Source organism: Puntigrus tetrazona, chromosome 9, assembly GCF_018831695.1.
Source record: "Puntigrus tetrazona isolate hp1 chromosome 9, ASM1883169v1, whole genome shotgun sequence".
NCBI lineage: Eukaryota > Metazoa > Chordata > Actinopteri > Cypriniformes > Cyprinidae > Puntigrus > Puntigrus tetrazona.
In genome coordinates, this window is record NC_056707.1 from 1,058,371 (window position 1) to 1,081,039 (window position 22,669).

A 22,669-nucleotide genomic window follows, 5' to 3' on the forward strand; every position below is an offset into this window, starting at 1 on the left:
GTGTTTGCAAAAAAGAACACAACTAGAAATCAGTGTTAAGTTGTGTTCACAGCACTGTTCCAGACCAGTTGAACACATGTTCAGCACACTTACAGAGAACTGATTCCTGAAGCTGACCGAGCGGTCTATGCTGACTGTGAACAGAGACCATAAAGAGACTGATTCTTAACTTAAAATTTAAACCACATGAGCACAAAATACACAAAGTAATGTTATTTTAGTAGCATCATATGACCCCTTTAATCAAATATTCCGTTATTAAATTTTTTTTTTAATTTCAAGGGAGAGAGGCAAAATTTCCAAAAGCAACAAAAGTGTCATCAATAGAGTTATTGTCATCTTCCTGCGTTCCACTCCACCTTTAAACACGCAAACTTCTATAAGTACTTCTCCTCGAGGAAATGCCAGAGGCTATTTTTAAGTCTGTTCTACTTCATTAGACCCTCAACCCCTTAATTGCACAATGCAATGTGACCATTCATTTTTCTCCACCTCACCTCCACTATAATACAAAAAATGTTTTTGTTGTTTGTGTTTTTTTTAACATTTATAACAGCCCAGACATACACATACACATATTATAGACTGCTGCACCAAACATATTTGTGCAAAAAAAAATGTAAACAATAAACCAATTTAAGTGATGAAGGGCTGGGGATGTTCCAGTATTACAGAGAGTTAGTCCAAAAGCTCATCTTAAGCTTCCACGTTTATTATTTATTTAGCAGCACCTTGTGAAAGTTTGATGTGAAGACAAAAAGGACACCGTGTTCTCTGGTTGGTTCTGGCCATGACTCGAAGGTTAAAGGTCAAACAGAAAATGACTGCAGAATTCTAGATTCCCTTTTGCCCTAAATAGTATTGTAAATTACTAATATCACACAGACTAGGAAGGATAGTATGCACATTGGGACGCAGGCATGGTCTCCATGCTGTTAGCCAGAAGTCACTATACTTCCTTTTTTTGTTCACATTTTGCTTTGGAAAGCCTTTTGCTTTGTTTACCTTTTTCAGTGTTTATACAAATGTAAATCTGAAATTCCTAAGGTTTTAGGTAATTGCATTTGTTTAGTAATATTAAGTGGAGCTGTTCATAGACGATGAGAATTCATGGAGCTCTGGATCCTGTACTGCACTGTGTTGAAAAGTTTATTTTATCTAGGACCACAAAGTGAAATACAGGGCATGCCAGACTGGATGGAAGCGCATCGGGGAAAAAGTGCACAACAGTCCTGAAATTTATAATAGGGGAAAGAGCGTAAGAACTAAGATTAGAACTGAAATAGTGCATCCTTGTGTCATGGGTGACGTGGAAGAGTGTATGTGTATATATATATATATATATATATATATATATATATATATACATAGAGAAATCATAGATTTGTCTATTCTAATTATTTTATAAAATGCTTTATAAAAATCATCACTGACACCTGCTTCCAAAAGGATTTAGAATAATTACTATTACAAAATAAATGCGGAAGACTACTTTCAGATTCAAAATGACAAAAAGAACGATGTGGTGAGACGACAAAAACAAGCATTACTGTCATGGGTTGTGTTAGTTTGAATTTTCAGTAAGAACCCTTTTCCTGTTGTCATGATAACTGACTACATTTTTGTTTTAGGTGTGTGCAGTTTGTGCCCTTGTTCACTTGTATTTAAAAAAAGACTTTCTGGTCTTTACAGCGTGGCAATAACCATTCATTTAGGGCACATGTGTCAAACTCAAGGCCCATGCGAGCATATGATTTCAATTAGTCTGTATATATATATATATATATATACGGTATATATATATATATATTTTTTTTATATTTATACATATTAATTGGTGAAAAATTGGTGAAAAATAATGCTGTCATTTAACTGGTCCGTGAGCTTCCGCCTGCAACCGCTAGAGGCCACCTTATCTGCGCCATTACCTGACTTCATTACCCACAATACCCCGCACCTGAGACTAATCATCCACACAGGCGTCCTTCATCAGCTCCTCAGCACGCGCTGCGTTACAGGCAACCCATCACCCGTGTTTTTCCTTCTACCCCTGAAAGTGCACTGGAACATGCAGCCAAACCTGTGAACTCGTATTAGATTGATGTACTCTCAGTTCAGACGTCAAATAGCCCGCGAAACAGCAATGGTAACCCTACGGGTGTAGTGTTTATATACACTAAAATAAAATGTATAACGCATTCTCTGTTCATCCTGCTCCATTTCCCTCAAATAAGCAAAGAAAGCACCTTTGCTGATAGAAATGATTATAAACGCATTTAGCATTGTAGTTAGCATAGCCTTGTTTGTTCGTTCTTGCCTTGTTTTTTTTTTTTTTTCTGTGTTGTACGTTCGTTGGTTTTGACCCTGCTTGATTGCCTGACCTCGGGAGCAGGTTATGTTTCAGAGTAACTTCGTTTCAGAAGGTTGGTGAGCATGGCGTGCCCTTTTGAGGAGGATCCTGTGGACGTAGAAGCCCAACTTATACAAGGTTTTTTTTCGTCGGGAGAGGGTTATACGACCACGTATTGACGTGTTTGCATACCCCAATGAATATTTGAAAGAGCGTTATCGTTTTTCAAAAGATTCCTTAGTTTATTTAACACGTCTTTTAAAACCGCATACAGCAAATGTGACAAACCGCGGTTCTGAGCTTAGCATAGAAAACATTCTGTGCATAGCACTTCTTTGGTTTTTTGCGTCTGGCCATTTTTTGTACAGTGTGGGCGATTCGGAGCATGTGGGAAAGGCAACTGTGTGTAGAGCCGTTCATACAGTATGTCTGGCACTTAAACAGTTCTTACCCACGTTTGTACAGTTCCCTGGCCATAAACCTCTGCTTGTTATTAAAGACGAAGTCCACAGAGTGGCAGGTTTGTCCTTTGTAGTAAAATCTATGACGCATATTTAATCATATTATTTATATCTATACATGTATTCATTATGCGCACACACACTTCATACTTCCATAACTTTCTGTTTCAGGGTTTCCAAATGTAATTGGGTTCATTGATGGCACTCACATTCCTATTAAAGCTCCATCAATAAATGAGGGAGACTATGTTAATAGGAAATCTGTTCATAGTATCAATGTGCAGGTAACAACTTAACTTTTTTCCCTTCTTAAAATCATGAAAGTCTACTTTTTCCACTACATAGGTAATATGTGAGGCTACCCAAATAATTACCAATGTCTAGGCAAAATGGCCAGGATCTGTGCATGATGCCAGAATTTTCCACGAGTCATCATTATGCCAGGCATTTCAGCAGGGTATGTTTTACTTTATACAATTTTTTTTTTTTTCCTTTTTACTATATTTGTGTTGTACCCTTCAATCATTACAGGACAGTACAACGGTTACTTGTTGGGGGACAGAGGATACCCTTGTCTGCCCTATTTAATGACACCCTACCCTGAACCTGAGCCTGGACCACAGACACGCTTTAACCTGGCTCACAGCCGAACACGGGCCAAGGTGGAGATGACTAGGATCCTCAAATCTCGGTTTCAGTGTCTGCGTGGGCTCCGGGTTAGTCCAGAGAGGGCATGCGACATTATAGTGGCCACCCTCCTTGTATTGAGGAAGATGGCCCAGAGGAACATCTACAGACTCCACAGGCCAACAGAGATGGAAGACTTTTGAGAGACAGGATCTGTCAAAATTATTTTTATTAGTTTTTTGCACTGGTCTGCCAGGCACTTCATTTTCTTTATTTCCTGAAAAAAAAAAAAGTACAATTCAATAAAATGTTTTTTTTTTTTTATGTTTCTTTATACATGCACACAGATATACATACACCCAACACTTTTATCATGCAACAGATTGTTGTGACAGAATATTCAGACAAGTTCTCACCTTAAGGCGATGCTCCAGTAATTCAATTTCAAGTGCTGCTTTTTTAACGAGGAGCCTTTTCTCTTCCATTTCAAGCTGTATAAGGTCCATCTCCATGTCACTTTTCCTTATTTGTTTTTGAAGATGGACCTTATACAGCTCCTTTGCTGGCAACTAGGAAGGTGGAAAAAATGTAAGAAATAAGATTGTTTGGTCAGACAATATAATTAAAATCTGGACACAAATTGTTACCCTGCTTAGATTGTGTGATGAGGTTGAAGGACCCTCATCTGTGGGCAAACCCCTAGGTATGTTCTGTGAAAGGACAATGACAGTTTGTTACTCTAATGCAAAAAGGGGCAATACATTATAATGGTGTGCATCATACCTCAGTGGATCTACCAGCATTGTCCACTTCTGTCACAGCAGATGTGGTCTCTTCATCGTCATCTTCATCCTACATGAAAAAATATTCAAATATACATTATCTGGCAAAAAAAAAAACCCAAAACCTAAAAGCAACTAAAGGTACCTGACAACAAATCACTTACAACTGTGACAGACTGTGTTCTTTCTGCAGAGTCCATCAGTTTCTATAAGAACACACAACCCATAAAATTCTTAATATTATCAAAGAAAATAATACATGAAAAGAGCAACATGTCAGTCTAAAATCACAGTATCATATGCAGTTAAATAAAATAAGCCTACATAAAACATTTATCTTGTTCAAAAAGCCTTTAAGTGACAGAGATAGTCAATTATTAGAACAAAAAATTAAAACAAATCATAGAGGTAAACGTACATTTCATCACTTGTGGTGCATGCTGTGTGTGATGAACTGCCCCTGGATGCTCTTTATTAAGAGACAGAGCCAGCTCCTCAGACGGGCTTCAGTCTTCTTTCTATTAGCTACATGACTGAATGAATACACTAAATCCTGTTATAATAATAGTTCAGTAACTGTGTGATCAAATATTACCTTTTTGCAGAATGTTTTTGTTTCATTTTGACTCCAGAAGGATTACACCTTATTAAATAAGAAACATGCATTATTATTTTAAACTAAACAAATAAATGGCAGCAAAAGTAAATGCTTTCATAGTGATATAACATTCAAAAGGATGTATAAATCATACTTCATTATTTTGCATTATAATAAAACGGGAGCCAATACCAAATTTGTAATTTAATATACTCACGCATTTACTCTGTCGATTATTTTTTGCCAAGCCAACTCTCTCGCTTTCGCTGATGCAGCTGTATTGCTTCTTTTTAATATTATTGGCTTTAACTCCTCATAAGCGTGCATTAAAACCTCCAGCTCCGCCTCTGTGAAATACGCCGCTCTCTTTTTTTTCGCTTTGAGTTTCCATGGTGACTCGTGAAATCGGCGATCCATTGAAAATGTCTTTATATATGCACCGTGCACGTGCATTAACTCTGGGTAACCAGTTGGAGGTTGATTAAACTAACTCTTCTCAGGTGTTTTGGAACCGACATACTCATGGTATGCCTGTTTGGGGTAAATCAACCCAGAGGTTATGATTTATCAAATGGTAAGTTAACCAAGCTTTCTGGAATACCCCCCTGGTGCCACTCTCTAATCAGCTGATTAACTCAGAGGCCTTTTAAATGGTCTCTCAGTCTAGTTCTGTAGAGTTCTGTAAGACTGCTGACTTGATAGTTGACCAAAAGATGACCACTGACACCTTGCACAAGGAGGGTGAACACGAAAGGTCATTACAAAAGAGGCTCTGTGTCCAAGCACATTAATAGAGAGGTGAAGGGATGGAAAAGATTGTTAGAAGCGATAGGGATAACCGCACCCTGGAGAGGACCGTGAAACAAAACCCATTCAAAAATATGCAAAAATGCAGCTGGAGTCAGTGCTTCAAGAAGGACTACACACAGACGTATACAAGGCATGGGTTTCAGCCGTCCATTCTCTGTGTCAAGACACTCTTGAACAACAGACAGCGTCAGAAGTGTCTCGCCTGGGCTAAAGACAAAAAATGGTCCAAAGTTATGTTCTCTGATGAAAGCAAATTTTGCATTTCCTTTGGTAATCAGGGTCTGGTGGAAGAGAAGAGAGGCACAGAATCCATGTTGCTTGAGGTCCAGGGTAAAGTTTCCACAGTCCGTGATTTGTGGTTTGGGCTTCATGTCATCTGCTGGTCTTGGTCCACTGTGTTTTCTAGGTCCAAGGTCAACGCAGCCATGTACCAGGAAGTTTTAGGGCACTTCATGCTTCCTGCTGCTGACCAACTAAGATGCAGATTTAATTTCCCAACAGGACACAGTGCCAAAGCTACCAGATACCATGGTATCCCTGTTCTTATTTGGCCAGCAAAGTCAGAAGAGCTGAAGGCCACTATCAGAGCAACCTGGGCTCCATAACACCTGAGCATTGCCACAGACTGATCGACTCCACGCCGCATTGCTGCAGTAATTCAGGAAAAAGGAGCCCCAACTAAGTACTGAGTGCTGAGCATGCTCCTGCTTTTCATGTTCATACCTTTGTATTGATCTTAAGTAATATTTTAATTTTCTGAGATACTGAATTTGAGATTTTCATTAGTTGTCGGTTAAAATAATCAAAATTTAAAGAAACATTTGAAATCTATCAGTTTGTGTGTAATGAATTAATATAATATACAAGATTCACTTTTTGAATGGAATTTGTGAAATAAATGAACTTTTTGATGATATTCTAATTATATGACCAGCACCTGTGTGTGTGTGTGTGTGTGTGTGTGTGTGTGTATAATAACTTCGTCGCCAGAGGCCTGCGTGACTGCAAGCATAATCTACAACACAATAAAGGACTTAAGAAATACAATAAAACGTACACAAATATTTTTTTCACTAAAGAAGATTTTCTCCTGAGGAGGATGAAAAGACTCAATGTTAGCAAAGCCCCAACGTCCAATGATGTAATCATTTCTCAAAGGAAGAAATCAAGTCCCGTCCTCTCATTGCATGCCGTTTCACTCCGACAGATGTTACAGAAGAGTAAAAAAGACAATCACTACTTCCATTTAATATAGACTTTAAAGGAACAAATGCAAAAATAGAATGTTTTGGAACAGAGCCTGAAAGTGGCAAGCTATAAAAAAAATGATCTGTGGGGTATTTCTAGGTAAAACTTCCTCACACATCAGAGACTTATAAGTCAAATCAACTGCAACTTTTATTTTTCTTATAGTAATGAGACTAATATCAAGATTGAAATGTTATTTTAGGAACAAGTATGAAGACACCCTTAGAAGTTATGGAAAATTTTTTGATGCATTTGTTTATATTTGATCACGTTGTCTTCTAGTTCTGTGAATAAAATCAACATCTACATGTTTGTTGAGGAACCAGTAACAAGACACACCCTTGAAAGTTAATATTGAAGAGCGTGATTACATTGATTAATGTATAATTATCAATATCGTATTTCCTGGGACACAATACAAGGTAGATTATTGTTTGAGTGTTAGTGCTTGGGTTTTATTTTTTTATTCTTAATCAAGTCTGAATAAGTGATCACCACTTTCAATCCAGGACGCTATATTTTTATTGGATGTCACTGGATTGGAGTGTAACTCCTAAAAAAACACCTCCAAGTGATGTAGTGGTAGTCAGTACTCTGCTGTTTGGGGGAGTACAGTATTGTTTTAAACCTGAATCAAGGATCTTGTTGGACAGCACGTGGACTATGAGAGCTCTTAGACCTTATTTAGGGCTGGAAGCTGAGACTTTCTTAAGAAAATCATCTGTACATTAAGGATTCAGTTTTTCCCCTGGGGTTTTCCAGGCCCAGTGGGATATTTATTGTTCAAACTGTAGTTTTTTTGGGTCTACAGATCTCGTCTTTTCAATTTCAGACTGAAATCCACAAATACATCAAATGCTGATATACTCGTTCTTTCTGAAACCTTGCTTGAGAACTCGATTACTCATTATTTAATTTATATCGATGGCTATATATCTACAGAACTGATCGGGTGGGTAAAGGAGGTGGGCTAGCCATCTATGTTAAATCTAAATCTGCTAGCTCTATAACTTTGCATATTAAACAGTTTGAGTTTTTAGCCATTAAAGTGGGTGAAGTTTTGAATATTACTGTGGTTGACTACAAGGGATGCTCTCAACCAGAAGTGCTCGGCCCAGCTCTAATCAAACACACCTGAAGATACTCAGGTCTTCAGGATGGCTTGAAAATTAAAAGCTTTTTCAGATATTTTACATGAGTTTAATGACTCGGGAGTTCATCCGTATGAGTTCACCAAACTTCCGATTTTGGCCAAGATTCTTGAATCTACAGTTAAAACCGTTTTAGAACTGGTTGTGTTGGAGAATATGATGATAGAGATGAACATGAAGAGGTGATCAATGAAGTCAAAAGTCGAAAACAAAGGTGTTTTGTTTTGTTTTTTAAAAGCTCAGGCTCTAGTACTTGATAATTGTAGCATTTTTTACATTTGATGGTAAAACAGTTGAAAGAGTACCTTCTTATAAATACAAGACACACCTGTCGATGAACTACAGTGTGTTTTAGTGTGTTTCATTCAACATTATTCCTCCTGGCTTGAATATCCTAGGAAAAGATGACTGTAAATATAGTTTTTTGAACAATTAAAAAGACGTTTACATATCAAACCGTGTGCATTCTAGATTCGTGTATTTCAAGTTGGTCAAAACAAGTGCAGTATTCTAAAATGGGTGGACTCATATCTAGTATCAGTGTATCGCAAGACCTCGTCGCCCTGCCTCGTCTTGTTTGTGGTGTTTGAACACACCCTGTAGTTTCGTGACAGCCCAGCCGTCGAACGTCATTTCCGCGCGATGGATGCTGTACTTCCTGTGTTGTGGGACTCGAGCAGAAGCGAAAGAAGTGTGTGTTGAAGCACAATGTTCAGACATGAAGGCGCTTCGCTGCTTCTGCGTCTGTTCTCTGCTTCTGCTGGAGGTGTCCTCGGGTGAGTGTGTGTGTGTGTGTGTGTGTGTGTGTGTGTGTGTGTGTGTGTGTGTGTGTGTGTGTGTGTGCGTGTGTGCGTGCGTGTGCGCGTGTGAGCGCCTCTGCTTTCATTTCAACTCTTTTAATGCTCGTTCTGTCACAAAAGATTGCACTCTTTCACAAGCTTTCATTTCGCGACAACAAAACAAGCGTGTTCTCCTGACTTGCGATGTTTAGATTAGGGGACGCGCTTCCGAGTCGAGGACTTTCACCCAAAAAGACCGAAACAGATCATTTCGAAATCATCTCGAGTTTGTAAATGATCCTCGTCTCTGGGTTCTGAGCTTCATCGCTGTATCTCTGGATAGTTTTGTCTTTTTAGCCTAATATTCTGCTGTAACGAATGGCTATTCATTTGTCCATTTTCGGTTTTGTTTTTAACAAGGAGGGCAAGGTCAGAAATGTTTAAGTGGTTTGTCTACTTCGTCATTTGGAATCAGAAATATGAAAAGCAAAGGCCTCTAGATTACGCTTATTTTACCAGAATGAAATCATATCATGGTAAATAAACGCAATCTAGAGGCCTTTGCCTTCAAACGAGCAGCTAGAACTTCTTGTTTGTTGTTCCTTTAACTTGGACAGGCCACAGTCCATATTATTAAAATTAGAAGTATACGATAAAAATGTTCCATTTTGCTTTATGCCTAAAATGAAATGTATAGAATTACTAAAAGAGTTCAAGCATAAAACAACCGTTTCATTATAACCGAGCTCATAATTCGTAAAGATGACTTCTCTCTAAATGAAATTCATCTTTGAATTACGTTTATTAGTAAATCATGAAAATATCTTCCTACTGTTTTCCTCCAGACACATTCATGATAGCCGTTAGAGCCAAAAGTGTCCAGACTATATAACAGACCTCCGAAGCCTTACGAAGATTGGTTTAGAGCGACATACAGCAGTTTAAATAAATGAATCTAGAATGCACACGCTTCAACTTCAAGGGGTTTGTCTTTTGAATTGTTCAACTATATTTACAGGATGAATAATGCCAAATGAAACCTGTATCTGTTTACACATTAATTTCTAAAACACACTGTAGTTGATGGACAGGTGTGTCTTGTTACTGGTTCAAAGATGAGTGTTTGTTTTATTCAGAAAGCTATAACGCATCATAGCTATGTATATAGATAGAAGCTCAGTGTCTTCAGGAGCACATGCAGTTTGTGGAGAAGAGTATCTAACACTGTGTTTTTGACCGGATGGGGCAGGAAAAGGCAAGACGACACTCGGGTTACTCATAAGAATTCCTGCGCAACATTTCCAGTGGATGTACTGTGGTGACGCTAACTGGGATTGCGGCAGTTATGTGTCTTGCGCAGTGTTAAGTGTTTTCTGCTGTGCTCTCAGAAGTTCTCTAGGATTTATACAGGGACTTCTTCTTTTGTGCACGAACAGCTCGACTCATGGTGTGCTTCCTGTCGATCTCGTGACTCCTACAGACCTCAGACTCGCCGTGATCTCGTTTAAAGGCCTTCTCAACGGCACTGATAGGAGAAACGTGTCAATAATGCAGCAAAAGTGCTTTTGAAAATTCGTATTAATATATTTTAGCAAACATCTAAATACATGCTGTTCTTAAAGGTTTCAATATTGCAACCAGGAGCTCTATATACACAACTTATAATTACATTTCTGTCTTCATCATATTAGTCATACTTTTCATAGCTGTATAATTGAATCTCCTGTCCACCACCGCCTACTTATTATTCTCACGATCAACGTAATTCAGCTCTATATAGTTCGACTCTCATTCCTAAGCCAGGTCTCAGATGTGGCAGTCAGCTGGAATGGTTTTAGTCGACCTAAGTATTCTTTAATGTTGTGAAAATTCACATATATTACGCTGTATTGTTCTGTACAGAATCTCTCCAGATCCTTCAGATCTCAGCTCTCTGTTGATCTACTATGTTAACGTTTTCATATATCTTAAAAAAGCGCATTGCGTTTTCATACAGTACATACAGCGTAGAACATAGATCCTTTATTAACAAAGCAAAGGAAAATACACCACGCTGTGTGCTCAAATAAAAAAAACCTTGTTAACCCTTTCTGCTCTGTCCCAGACTTTGATTGGAGAGTCAGGAGAGACTCGTTTACTGCCCCAATGGCCACACTGAAACACTGAAAACACTTCATACTGAGCTGAAAGCAGAATTTATTGTGGCATGACACACAAAGAGCTGCCGTAGCTTTAATAGCTCTTAATCACTTCATGTAGACTGGTCATGAAGACATGAAGAGATCAACACTGCACATATGCCTTTAAGAAATCTGTGTGACCAATTAAAAATAAGGCCATGAATGCGTTACAAGAATCTGTAACTGTAAGTCTGCTTTTGTTAAATTTGCGATTGCACTGCATTGCTCGTGTTTCAGACTTCTCTCTTTTCTTGAATGCATGACATCATGAGATCATAAGTGAAGTGGTAATCAGGTTTAGGGCTGTTTGAGTCCATCGGCCTGGAGAGCTGTGGAGCAGAATACAATTATAATGCTAAAACTCTGTGTGTGTGTCTGGCAGGACTGGGAGATCTTCGGCGTCCTGAGAACGTCCGTGTGGACTCACTCAACACCCGTTATGTTCTGCGCTGGGACTGGCCTCACGAGACCGCCGCCAACCAGAGCGTCAGCTTCACTGCGCAGTATCTATCGTAAGAGCCTTCGTGTGTGTGTGTGTTTGCTTCAGGCACGTGAGACATCACAAACAATATAATCGGTAGTTTGAGGAGGTTTAGCCCAAGAAACCGATGTATGTGAATACAAAAGCGGCTTTACTGACAAGTTGCACCTTCCCTATGATCTGATGCTGATCGAGCATCTCTATCATCAACTCTTCACAAGTACTGAGCGCTTCCTCTGACCCACAGCGAGACACATCCTTCCCGCTCGTCGTCATATAATGCTCAATTATAATAATATTTACATCCTTGTAATATGTCAGCAGATAAAGTGTAGATGATTGTACAATGTTTTATAATAAGAGTTTATTATATAAATTACATTTCATCGATTTAACGTTTTATTAAGAATGCAATGCTTATTTCCCTGGTTATTAGTTACTCTAAAATGATGTAACTCAGTTACTATTAGTGAGAAGTAACTATTACCCATCACTGTTTTGAAGTAGCGTGCCCAACACTGCTCCTGTCTCTGATGATTGAGGGATTCTTCTCAGGTCTCTGGTACAATGGAAAGTAGTGTTGTCACAATACTACAATTTCTAACTTTGATACAACACCTTAAGAATATCGATATCACAGAGAAAAAAACTTCCCCAATAATAAGAAGGTTGTTTTGTTTTTATTTAAAGATAAATATAATGTGTAGAAAATACTTTCTTTGTATTTTTTACTGTAACAAATGCCATTCTCATCATTCATAAGTGCTGGTTAATACATTAACATGATCTGATGAAGACTTTAATGCCGGATTGACACACAATCACTAATCCACGCTAAGCAACCATGACCTGTGCTTTCCGTGAAGACTCACGAGTTTCAGCAAAGGACGAATGGATTTCCAGCTCAAAAAAATCGCTCGCAGCCTGCAAACGACACGTCTACATTTCAAACAATGAAGTAAAGCGCGCAAAAGACGCCACATGCGAACGGCCCCTTATTACGCTATTATTGTGCTGTTTAATCTGAGCGAGTGAGACCAGACGTGTGGTGTTTCTCAGCACACCTTTGGAGAGAAGTCAAAGTGACAGCTCTGTCCACATACCTTTAAGCAATAAACTGGTGTTATCAGACGGTTGCCATGGAACCAGTGGCCTCTTCTGCTATTAACTGCATTTCAGTTACACCTTTAGCTGCCTTTTTGGTTGGGTTAAAGGGTCCTTAAAGATAATTTGTTAAAAATAACAAATAGCTGGGTGTCTCAAATGCTAACACTCATTTTATGAAACGTAGATATTTAGTTCTATTCACTGTTTGAAGGAGACGTCTCCGTGGCTCCAGGAACAGGCTCGGGACACATTACTGACAGATCACGTGTACTCATGTCGTTCTTTCCTCCAATAGGGAGTTTCGGATGCGGAAGGCCAGTAGTGAGAAGTACTGGAAGTCGGAGTGTGAAAATGTTTTGGAGCTTCGCTGTGACTTCACTGGAGCTGAGCTGCATTATAACGGCTTGTATCTGTTGCGTGTGCGGGCAAACACATCACAACAGTCCTCTGACTGGGTCTGGATCAGATTCTGTCCAGATAAACAAGGTGACCCGTCTGTCTGATGGTAGTCTTTCTGTCTGTGAAACTGGTGTTTAATTCTGTGATGCTCTTTTCTTCTGTTCTCAGCTGCTTTAGGTCCTCCCTCCAATGTAAAGCTAAACTCTATTGAAGGAGATCTGGAGATCATCATCACTGATCCTCTGAGCAGCACTAACCAGTCCATGAAAACTTTCCTGGACAGGCTGAGCTACCTCGTCCAGTACTGGAGGCGCTCTGAAGAGCCTCAGGTATCTTTGTACACTCTTTTACTGAGAAGCTGTGAACACAGATTTAAAAAAAAAAATAATAGTAGGAATGTTGATGATTAGATATTCCCTGTTTTCTGTAATTAAAGTAAGTGAAGGATTGAGAGGCTGTTTGTGTGGTTCTCCAGCGGTGTGTAAAGGGTGATGAGCAGTATTAGTGTCTGTTAGAACCCTAAGGAAGTACTTGAATAATTTATTAATGAACAAGGCACAAAGATTGATCCTGCCACTCCTCATTGGACTGCCTTTATGGATTTTTCTAATCAATCAATCAATCAATCAATCAATCATTTTTATTTATATAGTGCTTTTAACAACACAGGTTTCATCATATTATTTGACATTTAGTGAAGCCAGTGATCCTAATCACACATAACTCATAAAACAAAACAGACAGAATGGAGAAAAAAAAACTTTGGGAGAAACCAGACCTTGGTCTCATGAAATTTTAAACACAGCTGTTTGTAAATGACTTATTTGTGCGTGTGAAGTGTGTATTGGTGATTGGTCCACGGGGCGCATCTAGGTGTTCTGGTCTCTGATGAACATAATCTCTGGGTGCTGATCCACCATCTAGTCTGGATACAAACTGTGAAAACAGATTGAGAAAGAAACAGGACTAATATTAGCGTAGATGCCATTCTTTTCACATGTCACAAGTACATTGTGTTTTATGAGTAGTGTTCCCGGTTCCATCTAAGTAATGGTCTGAATATAAAAGGCGTGTATACTTTAATCTAGAAACTGGCAGAGTATTAGGAGATTGTTCCATTTAGCTGCAGTTGATTTTGATATTCTAGGTATTATCAAATGGCACGCAACGGCAGGACTATATGTGATAAGAGCTGCTCAAGTATTGAGGAGCTAAACCATAGGGCTTTATAGGTAATTAATAAGATTTTAAAATCTATCTGATGCTATAGGAAGTGCAGTGTTGACAGAACCGGGCTAATATGATCATACTTCCTAGTTCTAGTAAGGACTCTAGCTGCTGTGTTTTTGGACTAATCAAGCGTGCAGAACAACCACCCAATAAAGCATTGCAATAATCTAACCTCAAGGTCATATTTAATATTTCTGCATTAGAGGTTGAAAGCATAGGTCGTAATTTAGATATAAAGATGGAAAACGCAGTTTTACAGATTTTTTCAAAGGAAAGATTGCTGTCAAACAGACACCTAGGTTCCTAACTTTGAAGAATTAACAGAGCAGCCATCAAGTGATAGGCTGTGTTCTAGATTATTATATGTGGGGTTTTTAGGTCCAATTATTAGCACCTCTGTTTTTTCAGAATTTAACATTATGTTTCATTAATGAAAGTGTTTTAATTTTCTATATTAATTATTTAATTTGAAAGCAGTAATTTAATACACATAATCATAAACACAGACTCACAACCTGGTCTCATGAATGTGTGTTTCTATGCCACGATTTTCGGTTTCTATTTGGTGTGATATTTATACACAGAAACTAATATTGGCATGCTCAGGGTATGCACCAAAGGTTATGGTCTGCATATAAATAGTATACCAAATAGAAACAGAAATTCATGCACACACAAGGCATATTTGCTTTGTTACCTTAACTTTGAAATGCACGAATGTTTCACCAAGCATATTGCTTTACCTTTTGAAACTTAAAACTCGTTTGAGCAGAGGACTTTAACGTCGCTGTGATTGCACTTCTTTAAACTGTTAAAAATTGTCTCATTTTGCCAACTACAATACATATTACAGCCCAGATATATTTACAATGGCTATGCAGACATCTAGTGGCTACGGTTTTATTTTTATTATGTCTTGAACATGTGCACGTAAAAATAAATCTATTTTATACACACATTAAAAATGTGCATCATATAAACAAGTCATGAAAAAATACACATGTTAAAAATATATCTTTATTCGTTTACTGATCCAGGGTGTGGGGGACTCTTGTTTTATTTCTACATTTTCCTCTACAAAACTTGTACACACAACTGCAGTCACGCACACCATGGATTTTTAAATAATTAACAAACACTACATTTCAGCTAACATAATGATTTCCATGCTAGTCATACCTGCGAATGTTCAAGTTGTTTGAGTAGCCTACCCAGAGTTAGAAAGTAGATTTTTACTGATCTCTGGGTATGGTGATAGCACTTTTAGCATAGCTTAGCATAGATCATCAAATCCAATTAGACCAGTAGCATTAGTTTTCCTATTTAAAACTTGTTTCTTCTGTAGTTGTATTGTAAGATTATTATTGTTCTGTAGTTACTTATAAGACCGGTTGCAATGTGATTTTTCTAGGCTGATATGATTAGGAACTATATTGTAATGCTGAAGGAAGTTTGGCCTAGTGATATCAGGAAGACAGACCCTCTTGCTTCCACAGGCCAGAACCAGAGTAAAGTTCATTTGAGAGTAAACTTTTCATTTTACACTACAGAATAGTCACATTTTAAATAGGAAAAATAACACAACTCTTTGGTCATTTTTGAATGCGACTGGTCTAATTGGATTCAATTATCTATGCTAAAAGTGCTATCGCTAAACCCACAGATCGGCTGAATGCTTTCAAAAAACACTAAACTCTGGTTGAGTTTATTTCCAAAAAAGTGGAGTGTTCGTATAAGCAAGAGTCTTCATGCATTACTATATTTATTTCCTTTATCCTGTTTTTAAGAGCAGATAACTGTAAAAAATTTAACACGAGAACTTTTACCGAGCAGAAAGCATGGTAATTAACCGTAGCAAGCAGCGTGTGATCCAGTGTTTGAGGAGGCCGGTTTTATCTGCGCACGCAGCAGTCGATGGCTCATGTGAGAGAACATGAAGCAGAGCGAAATACACCATCATTTGTCAAAAAACTCACTTCTTTAATGTTAAATGAAACGAATGTAATCCTGATGGTATTTCCGCTTTTTTTCAAATGTAACTAATGTGAATACTTAGGTTTTTTTGTAACTGTACTGGTTTATAATTCCCTGGTTTTTGTATCCTGATTACGTAATGCCGTTACTCTCCAATCATGAGTAAAGTTATTCAAACCAGTTTAGTTTTTGCTGATGGTATTCGTCTTTTTTATGCCTGAGGTAATTATGCGTAAAGCATCACGTCTTCATTGTTTCAAACACTTTGAGGAAAACATATGCATTGCATGTCATCAGATGTGTGTAAAAAAAAAAAAAAAAAAAAAAAAAGGAACTTGCCTCGGGTCATTTTTATAAATTAACACAAAACGAAATAAAATCACTTTACCACTGCATACAGAACAGAACTATTTTATTAGCTGATTTTGGGAGAAGGGGAAAGAAAATGGGCTCAGGTCCGACTCGGCTTGATAATCCTGATAAGTTTATCCACAGGTATATTGAAGACCTGTCCAGGGCTCTAGCGTCTATTTATGCTGTAAATGTCATTCACTCATGTTAACAGACTTATTATTTAACAGCCATGACTGGTGTGTTTTCAACGCAGTATTACTGTTTATAGTGAAATAATTTCCTGCTTTGACTGTCCCTGCAGAAGGCTAAAGATCTGGAGACAAAGAACAATCTGGTGATGCTGACTGACCTGCACAGACAGACGTTGTACTGTGTGAGAGTTCAGAGCCGTGATGACTTCTATAACAAGAGCAGCATCTTCAGCGACACACACTGCATACGCACTGAAGGTTAGCAGCTCTCTCACACATACATACTGTGACAAAATTTAATGGAATGATGACCCCTTATTTTACTCACCCTGAAGCCATCCTAGGTGTACATGACTTTCTTCTTTCAGATGAACACAGTCTGCATTTTTTTTTAAAATGCATCCTGGCTCTTCCAAGCTTGGTAATGCCTGTGGATAGTGGCCATTATTTCAAACTCTGTAAATCATATATATCTGTCATAAAACTAACCTATATGCCTTTAAGGGGTTATCACATGTCCTCTAGAAATATGTTTGTTACAGAAACCCATTGATCTGTTTTAGTTTTAAAATTATTACCTAAATCACAGACTTCTGAAGTCACCCATATGTGCGTTCGAGAGAGCGTCAAGTTTCGAGTATTTTAGGCAAATGCAGATTAATTTCAGAAATGTATTAGTAATACCTCTAAATATTTAACATGTGTATTCATTCACGTTTGTAAGCATTCATGAAATCTGTGTGTATGATTTCAGGTCAGTTGCCATACTGGCAGATATTTCTGTACTTCCTGATCTCTCTTCTGCTGTGCTTCCTGCTGGTGCTGCTGCTATTCTTCTGCTTTTACAAGATGTTTACGGTCTTCAAGAGTACCTTTCGCCCAGCCATTCAACTCCCAGATCACATTCAGGAGGTACAGAAAATGTATACTCTGAAATTATATATAACATATAATGTTTTATGGTTTTAATTGTCCAAATACATTGATTAGCTCTCTTGAGGAATCAAGACAGAAGATGGTGTTAGTTCTGAATGCATTATGGATGATCTACACTATGATCAGAGATACGGGTGATCTCTGCAATGCTCAGATGTACAAACAAACCTAATAACAAACACTGTAATAAACAACACCGAGATGTTAGCCCTGTCTGAATTAGTACATGAAAATTCACAGATGGTGTGTGTGTATATATATAGCTTCACAGATACCTGGACCATTAGCTCTGTTTAAAATGAGCTGCAGCTCAAAGCTAAAATTATTTTGTACTGCTAAAAAAAACCCAACATATTGATTGATGTATATCGCCCAACCCTAGTTAGTAGTTAAAGATGAGGAGGTGGTAATAGATGATCTTTGATACAGAACAAACTCCAGTGTTTAAAGATGATAAATTCTTGGGGGTGGGCAAAGGGTACTGTAGAATGGATGATATGCCATCCAGAGCTGATGACTCTGAAAAGGGCTGACAATAACTTCAGCTATTCTTTGCGTCTCACAAGAGCATCGCCTCTCTTCACCTGATTTTTTTTCTCCATTTCTTCGGCTGAATGGAACAATCCAGTGTGCAGTAGAAATTATCCAATAGAAGAGCCAAAAATGGAGATGGCGCTGAGAAAGGAAGCATCTGAACATACTTGATGGATGTTATATGTTCAGCAGCAGTATTTCTTACATGTTCACAACAGCCTGTTGTGGATGTATTGGCAGCAACCATGTATCATATCAGGAATATTCTCAGGAATATATCTAAGACCAGATACATTAACATTGTCATGACTTTCATAGTCGGTGAATTGGCAGAAAGTTGGACAGTTATAATTACTGACCGTTACTCTGGGAGTAACACTGCGCATATTCGCCAGGGAAGGAGTAACACATAGGCCTGCTGGACCTGAGGGGGCCCAGTTGAAATACGTTACCACTTCTTCAGGAATGCAATTTGTTGATACCAGTGTTAAGCCGTAACACCATCTAAAATCACTGTAACACTGTCCCATACCTTATAACAAGGTGCAGAGTTTGCGGTTTTAGCTATATGGAGTTTACACAAGACTAGATAATGATCTGAAATATCATCACTTTCCTGCAGAATTTCAGCAATATTAACATCAATTCTATGTGGTAGTATTAGATCTGGAGTATGATTTTGACAATGAGTAAGTCCAGACACGTGTTGTCTAACCCTAACATAGTTCAGAATGTGTATTCTAATTCAGAGAACAGACACAGTCTCTATAGTGTGATATCTAGGTGAAAGAGTCTCTATGTGTTGAGAATGGACTGCCTCCTGTGACGTGAGGAAGCTAGCAGACGGTCGGTTTAGCCAGTCTGTCTGCTTCCTGACCTGGGCACTAGTTGGTCATGTTGGAGCTATAAGACTATATGCCATATTTCTAGATAGAAGAGCAGCACCACCCCAGGAGGGATGAAGACCATCTCTTTTCAACAGGTCAGGTCTGCCCCAGAAACTAAAACCTATGTTGTTCTGCGGGCACTACTTAGACATCCAGCCATTGAGACCCAGCAGTCTGCTGTGAATCTCATCACCCCGGTAAGCAGGGAGGGGACCAGAGCAGATTACATTGTCTGACATCGTACTTGAGAGTTCACACACCTCTTTAATATTATTTTTAGGCAAAGTCGAACATCATTAGCATCGTGAATAACAATCTTATTGAATTTACTTTCAGCATCTGGCTCCTGGTAAACATTGGACTATGGTGGCTGGTGTCTCTATTTTCACCTTCTGTACAATAGAAAGGCTTCTCAGTGGATGATTCACTGAGTGGGAGAACCAGTTTGATGTTCTGATTGAAACAGAAGAGCGGTGTTTTGACCTGTGATAAATAGTATCAACAATATGGAGGGAATTCAATTATTGTTGTGATGTATGATAATATTATATATTTTGTGATATATATAATTTTATTATGATATTATATATATCATACATGGGGCTACAAACACACAACCACTCAGCAGACAGGAGCATTCGAGCAGCCCTCGAAAGAACAGATTTTGACAAATATGGGTAACCCAAAAGTTGCTGGTCAAAGTAGTTATTAGGGAACTCAACATTTGTGAGTAAATGATGACAAAAATAAAACTATTGACAGAGAGAATTTTTATTTTGGGTGAACTATTCTTTTTGATAATAATAAAACAAAAAATTCACTCACTGCTCTTGACTGAAAATCGGAATCTTTAGAAAATAAGAAAAAAATATAAATATGCTGTGCACATTGAACTAAAAGTCCTTTTTTTTCTGGTGAGTATTAAAGAAATTAAATGAACAAATAGTAGGTAGAACCAAGGTGAGAGTGAATATATATATAATCATACCTGGGTGAAAAGCAGATGTAGACAGAGCCAGGGTTTTATGTTGGTGCTCTTGAATACGATTCTACAAGAGCATGACTGACACTCTCTCTCTCTCTGTCTCTGTTTCTTTGTCTCTCTCTCTGTCTCTCTTCAGCTGTGGTTAAGTGACTCCGAGAAGCCGCAGCTGCTGGCTCCTGAGTCTCCAGAGTCTGTGTGTGAGCCGCTGGTCGTGGTCAGTGCTGATCTGGACGCTGTGGCGGTGGATGAACACTTGAACGCTGAGGAACAGGACTCCAGCACACACAGCCGACACGGCAGCGGAGACTCGGGCGTTTACTCCACAGAGGAGGACTCCTGTCACAGATCCACACACACAGACCTACAGACGAGCAGCAGAAAGCACAGAGAAGAGATGCATGATGGGAACCGGCTGGAGATCTGCGCTTGAAACGCTCCACAGACGTTGCAGCTTTGACTTTCTCTCTTCCTACATCTGTCTGCTTATTGTACACGTGGAGAGGTTTATGACATTTGACTCATATTTCTCATATCTGTATGTTGCCGTGCAGATCTCTTATGATTCTTATAGAATCCTAATTCATTTCTGTCACTAGATGACTTTTTGTTAGCTTCAACAATAGCAGCATTTATTGATTGTTTCATCATTCTTCATCTCTCAGTATCTTATTGAAAACATCACATTTTAATAATCCAGTGCTTGCTTGCTTGTAATGAAAAGACGGATGTCTTTATGGTATTTTTTGTCAACTCAGTTATGGATAAATTGGGCAATGTGCAGAAATAACAATAAATCATAAAGAAATAAAAACATTTGCATTTAGTCATTTTGCAGATGCTTTTACCCAAATCAATTTACATTTTGTGAATAAAGCTATTAATCTTAAAGGAAAACACCCCAGTTTTTTCATATTTCACTATGTTCTTCCTTCTCCCATCTCAGTGCGTGCCTTTAATCGCTTTATTGTCTGATGCCACTATGTTAGCGTTTAGCTTTGCTCTAGTCATTCCTTAGTTTCACTTCTGCAATGGTACCACAAGGCGTTGCTCACTCACAGATGTAGATTTGTAATAGTGACTGGAAGCAGAACTGAGACTGTGGCTGCTCTATAAGCAGTGTCTTGAATTTGATGCGAGCAGCAGCTGGGAGCCACTGCAAGGAGACAAAGAGAGGTGTCACATTAACTCTTTTGAGCTCGTTGAAGAGATTTGTGGTTGCATGAAGTTGTATAATGCAATTCTGGAAGATCAAGCAAGACTTTGAGATGCGCTCTTTGAAGGTCAGTTGGTCGTCAAAGATTACACCAAGATTTTCACCAAGAAGTTGATGGGGAATTGTAGACCCTAGCTGGAGGGTGAAGTCTTGCTGTAGAGCTGGATTGGCCAGAAAGATGATAAGCTCAGTCTTGGCCAGGTTGAGCTGCAGGTGATCTTTCATCCAGGGTCAGATGTCTGATAGGCAGCCTGAGATCTGGGCAGCCAACGATGGATCATCTGATGTAATGAAAGGTAGAGCTGTGTGTCATCAGCAAGGCAGTGGTAGGTGAAGATGTGTCTGTCTAATGGGACATAGAGATGTAGCGTAAGTGGAGAAGAGGAGGGGTTCGAGAAACGATCCCTGAGGAACACCAGAGACCAGCTGATGTGTTTTTGATAACTGTCCTCCCTAGGCCACCCTGAAAGACCTACCAGTCAGATAGGATTCAAACCAGTGGAGTGGAATACCAGTTTATTGTTCTGTGAAAGAAACGATACCTGATTGAAAACAAGTGTTTTTGCTATGAATGGGAGAGAGACAGCTGTGGGGTTACCAGAGCCTGCTTGGATGCGGTGGGAAAAGTGCCTGTGAGGGGAGATGTGTGTGAGTGCTGGTAAGAGGTGTGGGAAAGATTACTTGGAGAAGATGTGATGGGATTGGATCCAGAGAGCATGTTGTAGGATGACTGGAGAGGAGATGTGTAGTGGTTCTACCAGAATGTTGTTACGCTTGTAAATGTTGTTATCTAGTGTAACGCTATTGTTACTCAACCTTGGTAACTGAGTTTGACGATAACAAAATGAACAGTTTTATTTTATTTTTGCCAAAAACTCCACCTGCTGGCAAACATGCTGAGAGCATTCAACACTAATGAAAAACTGATGTAAAAACCTTTAAAAGAACCCAACGTGAGAAGAGTTATAAATACTGTTTTCCTTTTGATATTGTGGTAACAGAGTTGATGTTCTGCAAAATAACTCTTGGTGTAAGAAATCCTAAACTATTTTCTCAGAGGACACAGATACTTTTAAAGTGACATCGTTTCCTGTATCTTATCAATTCTGAGAGATAATTCCACCAATTTAATGGGAAAATATTGTATGGTATGGTAAAAATGTGATAAAACACTTAAAATGCTCTTCCAGTATTAAACGCCAGTGTTAGGGCAAGGGTAATTTCGTGGTGGAAAAATGAGCTTTCTTCTGTTTTCCACAAAAATACAGGCTACTATTTATAAATTGATTTATATAATCAGTCAAGTTCAAGCGCCAAGTACACACATCAGAATTCAGTATTTTCTATTCTGAATTGACAAGTTTTTTTTATAAATTAAAAAATGGTTTCTAA

General features: G+C 38.6%; 1 protein-coding gene and 1 long non-coding RNA gene across 3 annotated transcripts; one reads left to right on the forward strand and one right to left on the reverse strand.

Annotated features, from left to right (window-relative positions):
- Positions 1-4,103: 4,103 nt before the first annotated feature.
- LOC122351669 lies at positions 4,104-4,419 on the reverse strand. Its single transcript, XR_006251788.1, has 3 exons — positions 4,385-4,419; positions 4,222-4,290; positions 4,104-4,148 (listed from the first exon to the last, which is right to left on the reverse strand). It is a non-coding gene; the product is annotated as an uncharacterized LOC122351669 (long non-coding RNA).
- Positions 4,420-8,646: 4,227 nt separating this feature from the next.
- LOC122351655 (interferon alpha/beta receptor 1a-like) lies at positions 8,647-20,877 on the forward strand. 2 transcript variants are annotated; one of them, XM_043248877.1, is made up of 7 exons: positions 8,647-8,803; positions 11,369-11,498; positions 12,870-13,060; positions 13,142-13,302; positions 16,833-16,980; positions 17,477-17,634; positions 20,201-20,877. In XM_043248877.1, exons 1-7 carry the CDS (start codon positions 8,674-8,676, stop codon positions 20,492-20,494), a joined length of 1,212 nt encoding a protein of 403 aa, XP_043104812.1. In that variant the 5' UTR covers positions 8,647-8,673; the 3' UTR covers positions 20,495-20,877. The 2 variants fall into 2 exon arrangements, with proteins under 2 accessions (XP_043104812.1, XP_043104813.1); XM_043248878.1 differs by having other exon boundaries at positions 8,655-8,718.
- The last annotated feature ends 1,792 nt before the right edge of the window (positions 20,878-22,669 follow it).